The sequence below is a fragment of the Diadema setosum genome, chromosome 5 (genome assembly GCF_964275005.1).
Source record: "Diadema setosum chromosome 5, eeDiaSeto1, whole genome shotgun sequence".
NCBI lineage: Eukaryota > Metazoa > Echinodermata > Echinoidea > Diadematoida > Diadematidae > Diadema > Diadema setosum.
In genome coordinates, this window is record NC_092689.1 from 40,759,082 (window position 1) to 40,775,286 (window position 16,205).

Consider the following 16,205-nt stretch of genomic DNA (forward strand, 5'->3'; position numbering starts at 1 on the left):
AGGACATAGGAATATTTAGAAAGAATGTTCACGAGGAATATTTAGAAGAATGTTCACGAGGAATATTTAGAAAGAATATTTATTAGAAACTGTCTCAAATTTCTTACACTTGGTGAACGGGGGACCAATCTTTCTATATGAATGTGGTGGGGGGAGTTGTTGTTTTTTAGCCCATTATCATTTAAAAGACGAACAGATGTCATGCTTCTGCAATAAATGTATGTTTTGTATGTCTTCATATTGAGAAACTTTCTTCACATATTTGATCAAATTACAGGAGTTCATGAACAGTGACTCATTACCTAGAGGATACTTAGACCTATCTCTCCTTGTGTAACAATCTGCCAATTTGCAGAATAGTGTGCTCTTACAGGGCCTTGTTATGTTGAAAGTTACCATCTGTGGAGAGATTTGAGAAATGATCTCATTAAAGAATCATTGTGTCAGGAGTTGCGGAGACTGTCCTTAAGTTCTAATGCAAAAAGGCTCAGATGATCAAAATGAATACAAATGCTTTATCATGAATGATTATCTTTATGGTGCAGATCATTATTTTTTTTTTTCTGCACAGTCTTGTTTTAGGATGGCCTTTGGTATGAAATTGGCACATTTTTAATCTTATGGTGGAACATACTCTTTGAATAGCTAGAAGAGCCATGAGAATCTATGTTTAGATTCCATGAATTCTGAAAATGTATTTTGGTGGCCTTGTGATTAAGAGGTATTGTCCTCATTAGGTAAAGTAATACATCAGGACTGTAAATGTTGTGGGATGTCCGTGTAATCAGCTGTGGGTGTGCTGCTGCCATGGCCAAATTTCTAGGGGAGACCTTAGTGCTTTTTAACCTATTTCAGTGTGTTATGTGATATCTCGAGTGACTCTTGCCTTTTTAAGATATCCACAAATCCTTGCAGTATTCTCACTTCATTGCAAGCAGCACTGTAGAGCCCTTGGAAAGTTTGAAGAACAAGCGACTCCTGTTAATATGAAGTCCTCTCGACCGCCTATTTTCACTCGTTATATCAAAATTTCATTGTAGCCAAACAGTAAAGTAAAGATGTGTAGATGATAATTTTAGTTTGTATAAAGATATGTAAATTTTATATATAATTTTGGGATCTGACTGTTTACGTAGGTGTAACAAGAATTTTTATTATTATTATTTTTTTTATAATTATGTCATAACCATGTTCGTTGTAATGGGAGCGCACTGGATATATGCTCTACAGACTGTCCCAGTCTTTCTTTACACAATTACTGTGCTAGGCAAGGACATATCAAAGGGATTGTGTGAATCCTTTAAGAGTGGTTACCCCATGAGGAATGACTTGCCATAATTTATGGCTAAACTTATGAGTAAGTCTGAAAGTCCACCATCCCTTGTCAACCTTTTTCGTGAGCAATGAAACAAACATAATTTCAGAAATGATCAATGATTCCTTCCAAGTACAGTGAAATATCTGAAATATTATGAAACTGCGTATTTCATTACAGTGATATTGCACTAATAGGGAAAAGAAGAAGAAAAAAAAAACTTAGAAGGGAACCCAATGATAGCAAAAACAAAAACAAAACAAAAACAAAAACAAAGCGTGAACAGGCCTCGGAAAATCGCTGTCAGTAACAGTCACGTCTTTGGTCCTAAGGAAAAAAAGATAGCAGGCAACATGCCTCATCTATACACACAAACACTGTGATGTGTAGGTCAGGTTTGACATGTGCACAAACACAACGGGAGTGTGTAGTCACCTGGAGTTGTCAACTAGCACGTGCTCCTCTTCTCACCTCTCAAACCGAAAAAGGGGGTCACAGCGTGGTGGTAACCATGGCGATAAGTCAGAGGAGCAAGGTAGCTAGATGCTGTCAGCTCTGTTAGTGAGTGACTCAGTGCACAATTGTTTGGTCCACACAGTTTTGCTGCGGTGCAATTAGCTTACGCAGAAAATCATGGTGGATCTACTTTGTCCTCCCTCTCCTTTGAGTCGAGTGCAGAATCGTCTGTGAACATGAATTTTTGCCGTAGTCCAAAATCCTCGTAGCTCTGTCATGTTTATGGTGCTTTGTAACATGTGGTTGTTGGCATGGGCTTTGAAGATTAAATGTGACAAAGATGGTTCTTCACAAGAAACAACAAAATGTCTGACAGTCAAGTTTTCTTGAGTCTAGGATATTTGTGCAGGTTTCACTCCCCCATAAGCTTGGGTCTAAAAAAAAAAGAAAGAAAGAAAGATGTAAGTGAAGTATGAGCTTTCCAGTGTCTCAAATGACAGACTGTCATGGCACTGAAAGCTTGTTTTTTCATGTATGGCAATTAAGAGCACAAAAATGAAGGTGTTAAAGATAATAATATAAAGTATCAGCCAACAAGAATGAGAAACTATAGAAATATATGGCCTGTCTTGCTGTTACCCCTATAAAGTCAGAGACATTAATGCTGTAAAAAAAACTATTAAGGAAAGAAAAATGATTTAAAAAGGGCAAAAAATAGATATGATTTTCAAAAATTGGTCTCATTATATCTTGTCTACCTCCTGTCCAAATTTCAAAGTTGGAAAATTGAAAGTTGAAACCTTGTGGTATGTAGGAAGCATATTATTTTGGTTAGCTGATTTTATGTAGTCTGATGAAGTTCCCTATCTCCTGCAAGCTTGACCATCTGTGAACTTGAAAGTAAAATTATTTTCAAAGCTGTGCTTATCTAATGACTAGGCTATTTCAGTTTCTTAGGTACAATTATTTGGAAATGAAGGACAAATCTATCTGTGGAAAGATATTTCACTGTATTGAGAATGTATGATTAGCAACATTAGGAAAGGTTTTGGTGGTGTATGTTCAAGTAAAGAGAGGAGATAGTTTAATAATAAGTAAACATTAGGAAAGGTTTTGGTGGTGTATGATCAAGTAAAGAGAGGAGATAGTTTAATAATAAGTAAACATTAGGAAAGGTTTTGGTGGTGTATGATCAAGTAAAGAGAGGAGATAGTTTAATAATAAGTAAACATTAGGAAAGGTTTTGGTGGTGTATGATCAAGTAAAGAGAGGAGATAGTTTAATAATAAGTAAACATTAGGAAAGGTTTTGGTGGTGTATGATCAAGTAAAGAGAGGAGATAGTTTAATAATAAGTAAACATTAGGAAAGGTTTTGGTGGTGTATGATCAAGTAAAGAGAGGAGATAGTTTAATAATAAGTAAACATTAGGAAAGGTTTTGGTGGTGTATGATCAAGTAAAGAGAGGAGATAGTTTAATAATAAGTAAACATTAGGAAAGGTTTTGGTGGTGTATGATCAAGTAAAGAGAGGAGATAGTTTAATAATAAGTAAACATTAGGAAAGGTTTTGGTGGTGTATGATCAAGTAAAGAGAGGAGATAGTTTAATAATAAGTAAACATTAGGAAAGGTTTTGGTGGTGTATGATCAAGTAAAGAGAGGAGATAGTTTAATAATAAGTAAACATTAGGAAAGGTTTTGGTGGTGTATGATCAAGTAAAGAGAGGAGATAGTTTAATAATAAGTAAACATTAGGAAAGGTTTTGGTGGTGTATGATCAAGTAAAGAGAGGAGAAAGTTTAATAATAAGTAAACATTAGGAAAGGTTTTGATGGTGTATGATCAAGTAAAGAGAGGAGATAGTTTAATAATAAGTAAACATTAGGAAAGGTTTTGGTGGTGTATGATCATGTAAAGAGAGGAGAAAGTTTAATAATAAGTAAACATTAGGAAAGGTTTTGGTGGTGTATGATCAAGTAAAGAGAGGAGATAGTTTAATAATAAGTAAACATTAGGAAAGGTTTTGGTGGTGTATGATCATGTAAAGAGAGGAGATAGTTTGATAATAAGTAAACATTAGGAAAGGTTTTGGTGGTGTATGATCAAGTAAAGAGAGGAGATAGTTTAATAATAAGTAAACATTAGGAAAGGTTTTGGTGGTGTATGATCAAGTAAAGAGAGGAGATAGTTTAATAATAAGTAAACATTAGGAAAGGTTTTGGTGGTGTATGATCAAGTAAAGAGAGGAGATAGTTTAATAAGTAAACATTAGGAAAGGTTTTTGTGGTGTATGATCAAGTAAAGAGAGGAGATAGTTTAATAATAAGTAAACATTAGGAAAGGTTTTGGTGGTGTATGATCAAGTAAAGAGAGGAGATAGTTTAATAATAAGTAAACATTAGGAAAGGTTTTGGTGGTGTATGATCAAGTAAAGAGAGGAGATAGTTTAATAATAAGTAAACATTAGGAAAGGTTTTGATGGTGTATGATCAAGTAAAGAGAGGAGATAGTTTAATAATAAGTAAACATTAGGAAAGGTTTTGGTGGTGTATGATCAAGTAAAGAGAGGAGATAGTTTAATAATAAGTAAACATTAGGAAAGGTTTTGGTGGTGTATGATCAAGTAAAGAGAGGAGATAGTTTAATAATAAGTAAACATTAGGAAAGGTTTTGGTGGTGTATGATCAAGTAAAGAGAGGAGATAGTTTAATAATAAGTAAACATTAGGAAAGGTTTTGGTGGTGTATGATCAAGTAAAGAGAGGAGATAGTTTAATAATAAGTAAACATTAGGAAAGGTTTTGGTGGTGTATGATCAAGTAAAGAGAGGAGATAGTTTAATAATAAGTAAACATTAGGAAAGGTTTTGGTGGTGTATGATCAAGTAAAGAGAGGAGATAGTTTAATAATAAGTAAACATTAGGAAAGGTTTTGGTGGTGTATGATCAAGTAAAGAGAGGAGAAAGTTTAATAATAAGTAAACATTAGGAAAGGTTTTGGTGGTGTATGATCAAGTAAAGAGAGGAGATAGTTTAATAATAAGTAAACATTAGGAAAGGTTTTGGTGGTGTATGATCAAGTAAAGAGAGGAGATGGTTTAATAATAAGTAAACATTAGGAAAGGTTTTGGTGGTGTATGATCAAGTAAAGAGAGGAGATAGTTTAATAATAAGTAAACATTAGGAAAGGTTTTGGTGGTGTATGATCAAGTAAAGAGAGGAGATAGTTTAATAATAAGTAAACATTAGGAAAGGTTTTGGTGGTGTATGATCAAGTAAAGAGAGGAGATAGTTTAATAATAAGTAAACATTAGGAAAGGTTTTGGTGGTGTATGATCAAGTAAAGAGAGGAGATAGTTTAATAATAAGTAAACATTAGGAAAGGTTTTGGTGGTGTATGATCAAGTAAAGAGAGGAGATAGTTTAATAATAAGTAAACATTAGGAAAGGTTTTGGTGGTGTATGATCAAGTAAAGAGAGGAGATAGTTTAATAATAAGTAAACATTAGGAAAGGTTTTGGTGGTGTATGATCAAGTAAAGAGAGGAGATAGTTTAATAATAAGTAAACATTAGGAAAGGTTTTGGTGGTGTATGATCAAGTAAAGAGAGGAGATAGTTTAATAATAAGTAAACATTAGGAAAGGTTTTTGTGGTGTATGATCAAGTAAAGAGAGGAGATAGTTTATAATAAGTAAACATTAGGAAAGGTTTTGGTGGTGTATGATCAAGTAAAGAGAGGAGATAGTTTATAATAAGTAAACATTAGGAAAGGTTTTGGTGGTGTATGATCAAGTAAAGAGAGGAGAAAGTTTAATAATAAGTAAACATTAGGAAAGGTTTTGGTGGTGTATGATCAAGTAAAGAGAGGAGATAGTTTAATAATAAGTAACATTAGGAAAGGTTTTGGTGGTGTATGATCAAGTAAAGAGAGGAGATAGTTTAATAATAAGTAAACATTAGGAAAGGTTTTGGTGGTGTATGATCAAGTAAAGAGAGGAGATAGTTTTAATAATAAGTAAACTAGGAAAGGTTTGGTGTGTATGATCAAGTAAAGAGAGGAGATAGTTTAATAATAAGTAAACATTAGGAAAGGTTTTTGTGGTGTATGATCAAGTAAAGAGAGGAGATAGTTAATAAGTAAACATTAGGAAAGGTTTTTGGTGGTGTATGATCAAGTAAAGAGAGGAGATAGTTTAATAATAAGTAAACCTTAGGAAAGGTTTTGGTGGTGTATGATCAAGTAAAGAGAGGAGAAAGTTTAATAATAAGTAAACATTAGGAAAGGTTTTGGTGGTGTATGATCAAGTAAGAGAGGAGATAGTTTAATAATAAGTAAACATTAGGAAAGGTTTTGGTGGTGTATGATCAAGTAAAGAGAGGAGATAGTTTTAATAAGTAAACATTAGGAAAGGTTTTTTGTGGTGTATGATCAAGTAAAGGAGAGAGATAGTTTAATAATAAGTAAACATTAGGAAAGGTTTTGGTGGTGTATGATCAAGTAAAGAGAGGAGATAGTTTAATAATAAGTAAACATTAGGAAAGGTTTTGGTGGTGTATGATCAAGTAAAGAGAGGAGATAGTTTAATAATAAGTAAACATTAGGAAAGGTTTTGATGGTGTATGATCAAGTAAAGAGAGGAGATAGTTTAATAATAAGTAAACATTAGGAAAGGTTTTGGTGGTGTATGATCAAGTAAAGAGAGGAGATAGTTTAATAATAAGTAAACATTAGGAAAGGTTTTGGTGGTGTATGATCAAGTAAAGAGAGGAGATAGTTTAATAATAAGTAAACATTAGGAAAGGTTTTGGTGGTGTATGATCAAGTAAAGAGAGGAGATAGTTTAATAATAAGTAAACATTAGGAAAGGTTTTGGTGGTGTATGATCAAGTAAAGAGAGGAGATAGTTTAATAATAAGTAAACATTAGGAAAGGTTTTGGTGGTGTATGATCAAGTAAAGAGAGGAGATAGTTTAATAATAAGTAAACATTAGGAAAGGTTTTGGTGGTGTATGATCAAGTAAAGAGAGGAGATAGTTTAATAATAAGTAAACATTAGGAAAGGTTTTGGTGGTGTATGATCAAGTAAAGAGAGGAGAAAGTTTAATAATAAGTAAACATTAGGAAAGGTTTTGGTGGTGTATGATCAAGTAAAGAGAGGAGATAGTTTAATAATAAGTAAACATTAGGAAAGGTTTTGGTGGTGTATGATCAAGTAAAGAGAGGAGATGGTTTAATAATAAGTAAACATTAGGAAAGGTTTTGGTGGTGTATGATCAAGTAAAGAGAGGAGATAGTTTAATAATAAGTAAACATTAGGAAAGGTTTTGGTGGTGTATGATCAAGTAAAGAGAGGAGAAAGTTTAATAATAAGTAAACATTAGGAAAGGTTTTGGTGGTGTATGATCAAGTAAAGAGAGGAGATAGTTTAATAATAAGTAAACATTAGGAAAGGTTTTGGTGGTGTATGATCAAGTAAAGAGAGGAGATAGTTTAATAATAAGTAAACATTAGGAAAGGTTTTGGTGGTGTATGATCAAGTAAAGAGAGGAGATAGTTTAATAATAAGTAAACATTAGGAAAGGTTTTTGTGGTGTATGATCAAGTAAAGAGAGGAGATAGTTTAATAATAAGTAAACATTAGGAAAGGTTTTGGTGGTGTATGATCAAGTAAAGAGAGGAGATAGTTTAATAATAAGTAAACATTAGGAAAGGTTTTGGTGGTGTATGATCAAGTAAAGAGAGGAGAAAGTTTAATAATAAGTAAACATTAGGAAAGGTTTTGGTGGTGTATGATCAAGTAAAGAGAGGAGATAGTTTAATAATAAGTAAACATTAGGAAAGGTTTTGGTGGTGTATGATCAAGTAAAGAGAGGAGATAGTTTAATAATAAGTAAACATTAGGAAAGGTTTTGGTGGTGTATGATCATGTAAAGAGAGGAGATAGTTTAATAATAAGTAAACATTAGGAAAGGTTTTGGTGGTGTATGATCAAGTAAAGAGAGGAGATAGTTTAATAATAAGTAAACATTAGGAAAGGTTTTGGTGGTGTATGATCAAGTAAAGAGAGGAGATAGTTTAATAATAAGTAAACATTAGGAAAGGTTTTGGTGGTGTATGATCAAGTAAAGAGAGGAGATAGTTTAATAATAAGTAAACATTAGGAAAGGTTTTGGTGGTGTATGATCAAGTAAAGAGAGGAGAAAGTTTAATAATAAGTAAACATTAGGAAAGGTTTTGGTGGTGTATGATCAAGTAAAGAGAGGAGATAGTTTAATAATAAGTAAACATTAGGAAAGGTTTTGGTGGTGTATGATCAAGTAAAGAGAGGAGATAGTTTAATAATAAGTAAACATTAGGAAAGGTTTTGGTGGTGTATGATCATGTAAAGAGAGGAGATAGTTTAATAATAAGTAAACATTAGGAAAGGTTTTGGTGGTGTATGATCAAGTAAAGAGAGGAGATAGTTTAATAATAAGTAAACATTAGGAAAGGTTTTGGTGGTGTATGATCATGTAAAGAGAGGAGATAGTTTAATAATAAGTAAACATTAGGAAAGGTTTTGGTGGTGTATGATCAAGTAAAGAGAGGAGATAGTTTAATAATAAGTAAACATTAGGAAAGGTTTTGGTGGTGTATGATCAAGTAAAGAGAGGAGATAGTTTAATAATAAGTAAACATTAGGAAAGGTTTTGGTGGTGTATGATCATGTAAAGAGAGGAGATAGTTTGATAATAAGTAAACATTAGGAAAGGTTTTGGTGGTGTATGATCAAGTAAAGAGAGGAGGTAGTTTAATAATAAGTAAACATTAGGAAAGGTTTTGGTGGTGTATGATCAAGTAAAGAGAGGAGATAGTTTAATAATAAGTAAACATTAGGAAAGGTTTTGGTGGTGTATGATCAAGTAAAGAGAGGAGATAGTTTAATAATAAGTAAACATTAGGAAAGGTTTTGGTGGTGTATGATCAAGTAAAGAGAGGAGATAGTTTAATAATAAGTAAACATTAGGAAAGGTTTTGGTGGTGTATGATCAAGTAAAGAGAGGAGATGGTTTAATAATAAGTAAACATTAGGAAAGGTTTTGGTGGTGTATGATCAAGTAAAGAGAGGAGATAGTTTGATAATAAGTAAACCAGTGGTATTTAACAATCTCTGTTACAAGTTTCCCTGTTCTGTTTCAAAACACGGGGTAATTCGTTGTTCCATAAACCAGTCAATATAAGAATACACTTCTAGATGGCTCTTAAGTGTTCCAAACAGAAGGATCCTGTTGACTGTTATATTCTTCTTTTCTTCTTCTTCTCATTATTGTTACTATTAAAATCATTATTATTGTCATCATCAATAGTATCATGATGATGATGATTTTGATTATTATTCTACTCTGTACTCACTGCTTCTCTTGAATAAGCAAACTAATGTGTGGTAATCTCTTTTATAGAAAACTAAAACATGTTGAAGCATTATTATATCAACAGGACTGTGTTCAATTGAATGTAGGAGACAACCACGTATTTGAATAATGTTACATTCCTTACAGTGAATTGAAACTAGTGACTTTCCCCTATAGTTTTCTGTTTTCATGCTTCTCATCCTGTGCTGTTGTTACTAGATACAGTTGCCATGTGCTTAATAAATGTCTTTTCTATCAGTGCATATTAGGTTAGCTTGGTAAATTTTGGTGGTGCTGCTGCCTTAACTGATTTCAATAAACTTTTCCCAACAAGCTTTTTTTGAAGTATTCCCTGGTGGTGTGTGCATTCGGATTAATCCATAAGGGCTTAGTGGCAAAAATCTTCACAATTTTTTGCAGGTGCTAGTCTGCTTACAATGTCTGCAGCAAAAATTGATTTATCCTTATTTAGCATATATTTCATGATATATGCCCCCCCCCCCCTAAAAAAAAAAGTGTATGACCCCTAATGGGTTACCCTGTTTAAATAACATGAATGAATGAATAAATATATGATAAATGTTTCATCAGATTGGTATTCCTGAAAAAGAAGTGATAGTTGAAGTTCTTGCCTTTTTTTTCTGATTCTATGAGGCATTTTTAAGTTTTCTAGTGGTATTTATTATTCTCATATACAGCAAAATGCAGCCATAATTCAAATGGTATGTATGGTTTACTAGAGAGCCATCAAGTATAAGTACAGTGCCTCCATTTCCATTTTAAGTTCAGTTTTCTGTTGCTCATAATTTATGCATATTCTAAGGCATATTAAAATGATATTGATTCAGATATGTGCAATAAGTTAGGTGTTGATAATTATGCTTCGAGTTGATATAGAAATTATTCTTATGTCAGTGATATCTGATAGTCAAAGTAAAGGTAAAAGAGCGATTTTCTCTCATTTTAAGAAAGGGAGTGCATCGTGGCATACATGTACTTAATATCATGCAACTTTTCCAAATAGTGCCACCCGTGTATATCTGTGTTTTCATAATACTTTCAATTGAAAGAAAAGGGGTATTGAAATATTTTTCTCAAGTTCAGTGAATTATGTAGAGTTCCAGAGGCAAATAAGCTCTATAATCAGGGACTTGAGCAAAGGTTTCAATGAACGGTCATGTATGCCTAATGACTTGTAACCAAGGGAGAAAAATGATCCCCCAATGTACTGGTTTGTGTAGATCATACTGCTCTGTTCCCCTTCCTGCAATGTGTGGTAACCTGTTTCACATGGCCAAGTCGTGAATCCACTGGCCAGGGCATGCTAAATGATGACATTTGACCAAACAGTATGCTTGTCAGTGTGGCTAATTCACCTGTACATGGCATTTGCATTAAGTGCAGCCAGCCAGGGGGTGAATTGTTAGTCATTTTGGCTTCAACCTACCAGAAAGGCTTACTGTAAAAGTGGAAATTTTCACGGTGTTGAAATTTTTGCACAACCAGAAACTAGTGTGAAAATAAAAGCACGCAAATATTTTTTGCTTGCCATGTGTTTCAGTAGTTGATGTCTTGATTCCATGGAATTAAAAACATGCGAAATTCTTCATGCGGCGGAGTGCAAAAAATTAGTCATGCGAAAATATCCACTTTGACAGTACTTTATTTGGAATATGGCTTCACTGTGATGCAGGTGACTCACATGTATATATATTTCTATCATAGCTGAGATGATGAATGACCTTAAACCTTTAGTACATCATGTGTGATTGAGCATGTGAGCTAGGTACAGCATAATTTGGATGATAAATTCAACTATGCAAAATGTCATGTAAAGTATCAAGCTTATATAGTACATAGGCATGGTCCCCAATGCACCAAATTAAACCATCAGAGCATCTCTTGCTGTAGACGCTAATGAGCCGCAGTTTTATTCCGATGGGCTTAGCTCTTTGAAAAGCCCTGTGGTAACAATCCTCATTACCACTGAACAGAGACTGTCCCATTACACTGTTCAGTTGTGATGAAATATTACCATGTAGGGCATTATGAAATGTATTAATCCATCTGACCAGAGTAATATAATTACAGCTACTACATGATGGGAAGAGCCGGCCCGCCTATTAAGTTTTGTATGCATTTTAGCGTGGTGTGCACACATAATGCCCCATTTCAGTTTACCTTGAAAACAACCATTCAAGACATAATGAATTGTATTCAAGTTTCACATTGTTACCAAGGGTTAGATATAGTACCTAGTTACTGTTTGTCATGGTATAGAGTTATCCTCTTCCTCTGTCTCTTTCTCTCTTTCTCTCCCTTTGTCTATATGTTTGTCTGTCTGTCTGTCTCTGTGTGTAACACACACAACACGCCTGCACATAGTCTCCTTCCAAATGCCCTCCTATAGCAGCACCCGCTATGTGAAGCAAGTACCTATGTATCTATGCAAATTACATGGAGAAGTAGATGTTCTCCGCGTCATTTATCCTTCTTTGAATGCCTCGATTAATCCATGGAACCGCAAACCCTGATTGACAGACTGCTTATGAATGAAAGATTGCAGCTGACTGCGCGAAGATGTTGCAAGAGGCATGAGCAGTCTTGCTCTTGTCGGGCAGTTTGGCATTATGGGCTTTTAAATATGCCTTTTACCCATGAAGTCTTGACGTAATACCATGTGCACAATGTTCACAACAATTATACCTGACCTTTTTTTCTGTGTGTGTGTGTCAGGTTCTGAGGTGGTACATATAGTTACTTTCCTTCATGCCTATATTTTGTGTGATAGGTGGTAGTGGCTAAAACTGTTGATATACATGATCCTAACTAAGCTCTACGCAAAAGTCATAATGCTGTGTATGCTATCAATCTTAACAGCAAGAGAACAATCCATAACTTATTTCAGAAGGTAATGGTAAAGACAAACGCTTGTGTGGAAGCCATTGTATTGGATTGCAATAGTTGCATTATTTGGCCTTTCCCATTTTCTTCTTCCACCTATGTAGGGGGCATGATAGAAGAGATGTGAATGTTCAAATGGAACGACTGGTGATGGATTTGAAAATCACTCGTCAGAGCATTACTTGTGCGATTTAATTTTTTTTTAGAAGAATGATGCACGGCTACAGATACATGTAGGTGCAATTAAAAATGAATGAATGAAGGTAAATTTGTGAGAGCAGTTTGATTGCCCACTGTGCTGGGATAATTAGACACGAGAATGACGGCTCGTGGGTGGGGTGCACGAGATGTGCAACCGGGCGGCTATCCTCCAGCTATGTCTGTTGTCACGGCAACCACTGGCTACCACATCCAATCAGTCAATAGCAATTGTGATATTACTTTGAGCCCTGGTAATGATTCATGGCTGGTTTGAATAGACCAACTCGGTCAGCCGACTGTAAACCAGTTAGAAAGCCTTGATGATGCTGGCCACAGTTGTATCAAGGGGAGAATTAAAAATGAATGGGAGATGTAGGAGGGGGAGGGAAAAGAAATAGGAAGAGAATGCATGATTTCATCTAGGTTATGCTTCCAGTTCCCACCTTTCAACGTGTGATATATGTATCAGGTCGAGCAAGCTGAATCATGTTAATAAATGTTTGATTTTTTGTTAGCCAATAGCACAAGGACACATTTTCCCTTGAGTACTAGAGGGAAAATGCTATTCATGCTGGTCTTTTGTGATGGTGAAAATAAAATGTTAAACAAAGTTATATGACTGTACTATTGCTTGCCAGATGATATGTAAATCATATGAGTCATGAAGGTATTGATATGAAATATAGTTGTACTAAAATGTCTTCATCTACAGTAGATTTCAAAATCTTTAAAAAAGGAGAAATTGTCTGTTTCCTACATAACGTGTGCAATAAAAGTGGAGAAAAAAGTATTTGATATGGTTATATGAATAACCAACCTTTGTTAATATTTGTGGTTATAATATTGTAGACAGTTCAACTGATATTGATGAAACAGCCTTACTACAAGAACATTCAAATTTCTTGAATGGATAGTTAGCTACTTCATTCAAAGTGGCTGCGTGCAAATATTTGTAATTACGACTGGAGATCAGTAAGTTTTATATTGTTTGGGATTATGGTTTGATTTTATCATCAAAGGAATTCTTGTTGGCTAGGCTCTGTGATACCCTCCAAAAGATTGTTATTGTTCAAGAAATTATGGCATCAATGTTTATGCATTCAGAGAGTTGAAAGATAGCAGTGACAAAAAGATACTCTCATATTTGGTATGTGAGAGCAAAGGTGCATGATATTTTGGAACAAGGCCACAAGAGATATAATGCTGCTCATCTAGCTGAAATACGGCTCTGGGAAAATGGATCAGTGGCCTCCCACTAACAACATAGGACTGAGCTGTGTTCTTTAGCTATGATCTGCAAGAACGGTGATACATCTGTAGCTCATCACTGAGTTATTGCACATTGTTATTATCTGTATTGATAACAGTATAATCTTCCATGCTTTTCAGTTAAACTCAGAGCACAAACCAATAGTAAGCTGAGAGGGATACTGGTTTAAAATTACCTGTTTGTGACCTAACTCCTTATTTAAAAGTGGCTGCCATGCCTGCCGTTATGTAGTTCATTTGTGGTTCAAATATGAGTATTAAATATTCAGGGTTTGGTAGGAAGGAAGGCGTAGGAGTTTTCATGAATTCAAATGAACAAGTCACTCCCCAACCTGGTTTTTTCTTAGCCTGTGGGCGAATGAAACTGAACAGAATCTTAAGCAGTTTGGTGAGCAAGAACAAGAGTGTCAGCAGTGATGACATTAAACATGTTTCCTAGACTTTCTTGCATAATGACATCCTGTTCCCGCAGCCCCCCCCCCCTTCCCATTTCCCCTTCAGGGTCTATACCTCTCTTTTGCCCCTGCAGACCTGCCCTGTGATCATTCTTGTTCATGCTTTGTTAGAACAACTTGGTTGCAGTGTTTACGTGATCAATTAACTCACAGACACCCAACCCCTGCTATTGGACCTTTCTAAAAAATGATGCACAATGATACACTGTGCTTGCATTCTTTTCTGGTGATACACAATGATACACTGTGCTTGCATTCTTTTCTGGTGACGTGTTCCTATAAGTGACTTTCACTCCATCTGGTCCAGTTTGCTATTAACATGCTTCTTTGCTACAAAAGTCTGAAGTTCTGTACATGTAAAAGAGCAGACGAAAAGAGAGATTTTTTTCCCCTTCTAAATCTGCATATGCCTTGGGTACAGAATAACATTCAAATGCATGAAGAATGCAGTTTTGACTTCAACATCTATTTTACTCTGGTGATGACTGTAGAGAAATGTAATACAAGTATGTAAAGGTTGTATGGATCTAAGTTATGACTGCTCATCGTTCCAAGGTACCCCCTATCGCCATGTATACCTGGTCCATTGCTTTGAAACATTTTCAGGCAGGGAGATGTTGTGTAAACTAGTGTTGATTGTGAGAAGAGTATAAATCATGGGGGCAGAGAGGGAAGAGCCCAGTAACAGTTTTCTGGGATCTGTAACAGTGTTCCTGCCATTCTATGCCTTCCAATCCTCCACCTTTGACCCGAATTCACGAAGGTGGTACAAATGAAACCATGGTTTAAACCATGGACAAAAACCATGGAGCACCAAGTGTCGCACGGAATATTTCGTTACGAAATTGGTCATTTCATCGATAAAATTACCGTTCCGTTAACGAAATTATCATTTCGTGGACGAAATGTTCATTTAGGTACCAAATGTTGTCATTTCATTACAAAATGATCATTTCATCGACGAAATGACTGATTTCGTAACGAAATGATCATTTCATCGACGAAATGACCGATTTCGTAACGAAATATTCCATGCGACACTTGGCGCTCCATGGTTTTTGTCCATGCTTTCATTTGTACCACCTTCGTGAATTCAGGCCTTTGTGTACCCATCTGCATATTCTACATTTGTAACTACTGTAGATACAGGAGGCCAAGAGAAACTGCCTGACTGTTTGGTTATCATGAGTAACTGAGCTAGATATTCCTAGTATCAGCAGGCCTTATATACATCTTCCCTATACCTCTCTCTGTTAGCCCAGACTACACATTAAGCAATACAGTAGTATGTTTGTCTCCATATATACAGTGTGCTTTGCAATAGGTGACTGGTAGCTCTTACACTCTTTCCACATGTGGGATTGCTAAGGAAGCAGAGCTGTGTGACTTGTAAGATGTTCCTTTTACTTGTTTGACATGTGTGGCAGTATCGTCTGATTTGAGCCCATACAGAGCTCCCAACGCCAATCTCAATCCTCCTCTCGATTTTGTTCCATTCTGGCAGGTGGCTCGGCAGCAGCTAGGAAAGAGATCATCCGAAACAAGATCAGAGCAATCGGCAAGATGGCGCGAGTCTTCACAGTTCTCAGGTAACAAAGAGGAGTTGAGGTGAATCCTAAGACAGCGTGCATGTGGGTTTGACAATGTTAGGGAGGATTTGATGTACTTCTTTTTTTTTTACCTAACTCATTGTAGCTGTAGAGGATGCACCGGATGATAGACAGTTGTATTGCCATACTCACAAGTCATTACTCACAGACCTAATGGCTTGTGTACAGTTTGGTTTGGTATGGGAGAGGGGTTAAAGCTGGTGTGTAGAAAGACTATTGTTTGTGCTTGTGCGTCAAAGATGTCACAGGTTTTGTTGTAGGTACTCTCTGAATCCTTGTTTAAGAGTCCATGAATCTTCCATAAAAACTGACAAATTCAGGATTGGTAATATAAATGCCTTGGACAAGAAAACAACAAAAAACAGATGTAGTTGGCCTTTATAAGTATCAAATAAAATGCCATTGCATAGATAATTGTCATGGTGTGTTGTGCAATATACAGGGCTTTAGAGAGTCAACTGCCATTGAATGATATTAGCATTTGCAGGAGGAGGGGGAAGGGGGAAGGGGAGGAGGGATTCAGTAGATAAGATGTATAACATAGTGCGTATAGCTACAACAAGATGGCTAGGATGCAGGCTAAGTGTCCGTCTGATGAAGGGAT

General features: G+C 35.3%; 1 protein-coding gene across 5 annotated transcripts in view; it reads left to right on the forward strand.

Moving 5' to 3' along the window:
* LOC140228708 (protein phosphatase 3 catalytic subunit alpha-like) overlaps positions 1-16,205 on the forward strand; it is a 108,676-nt gene that overhangs the window by 86,386 nt on the left and 6,085 nt on the right. For all 5 annotated transcript variants that reach the window (XM_072308983.1, XM_072308984.1, XM_072308985.1 and 2 more), the window contains one exon: positions 15,496-15,580. In XM_072308983.1, coding sequence (XP_072165084.1) covers positions 15,496-15,580 — 85 coding nt within the window. The remainder of the gene's footprint in view (positions 1-15,495; positions 15,581-16,205) is intronic.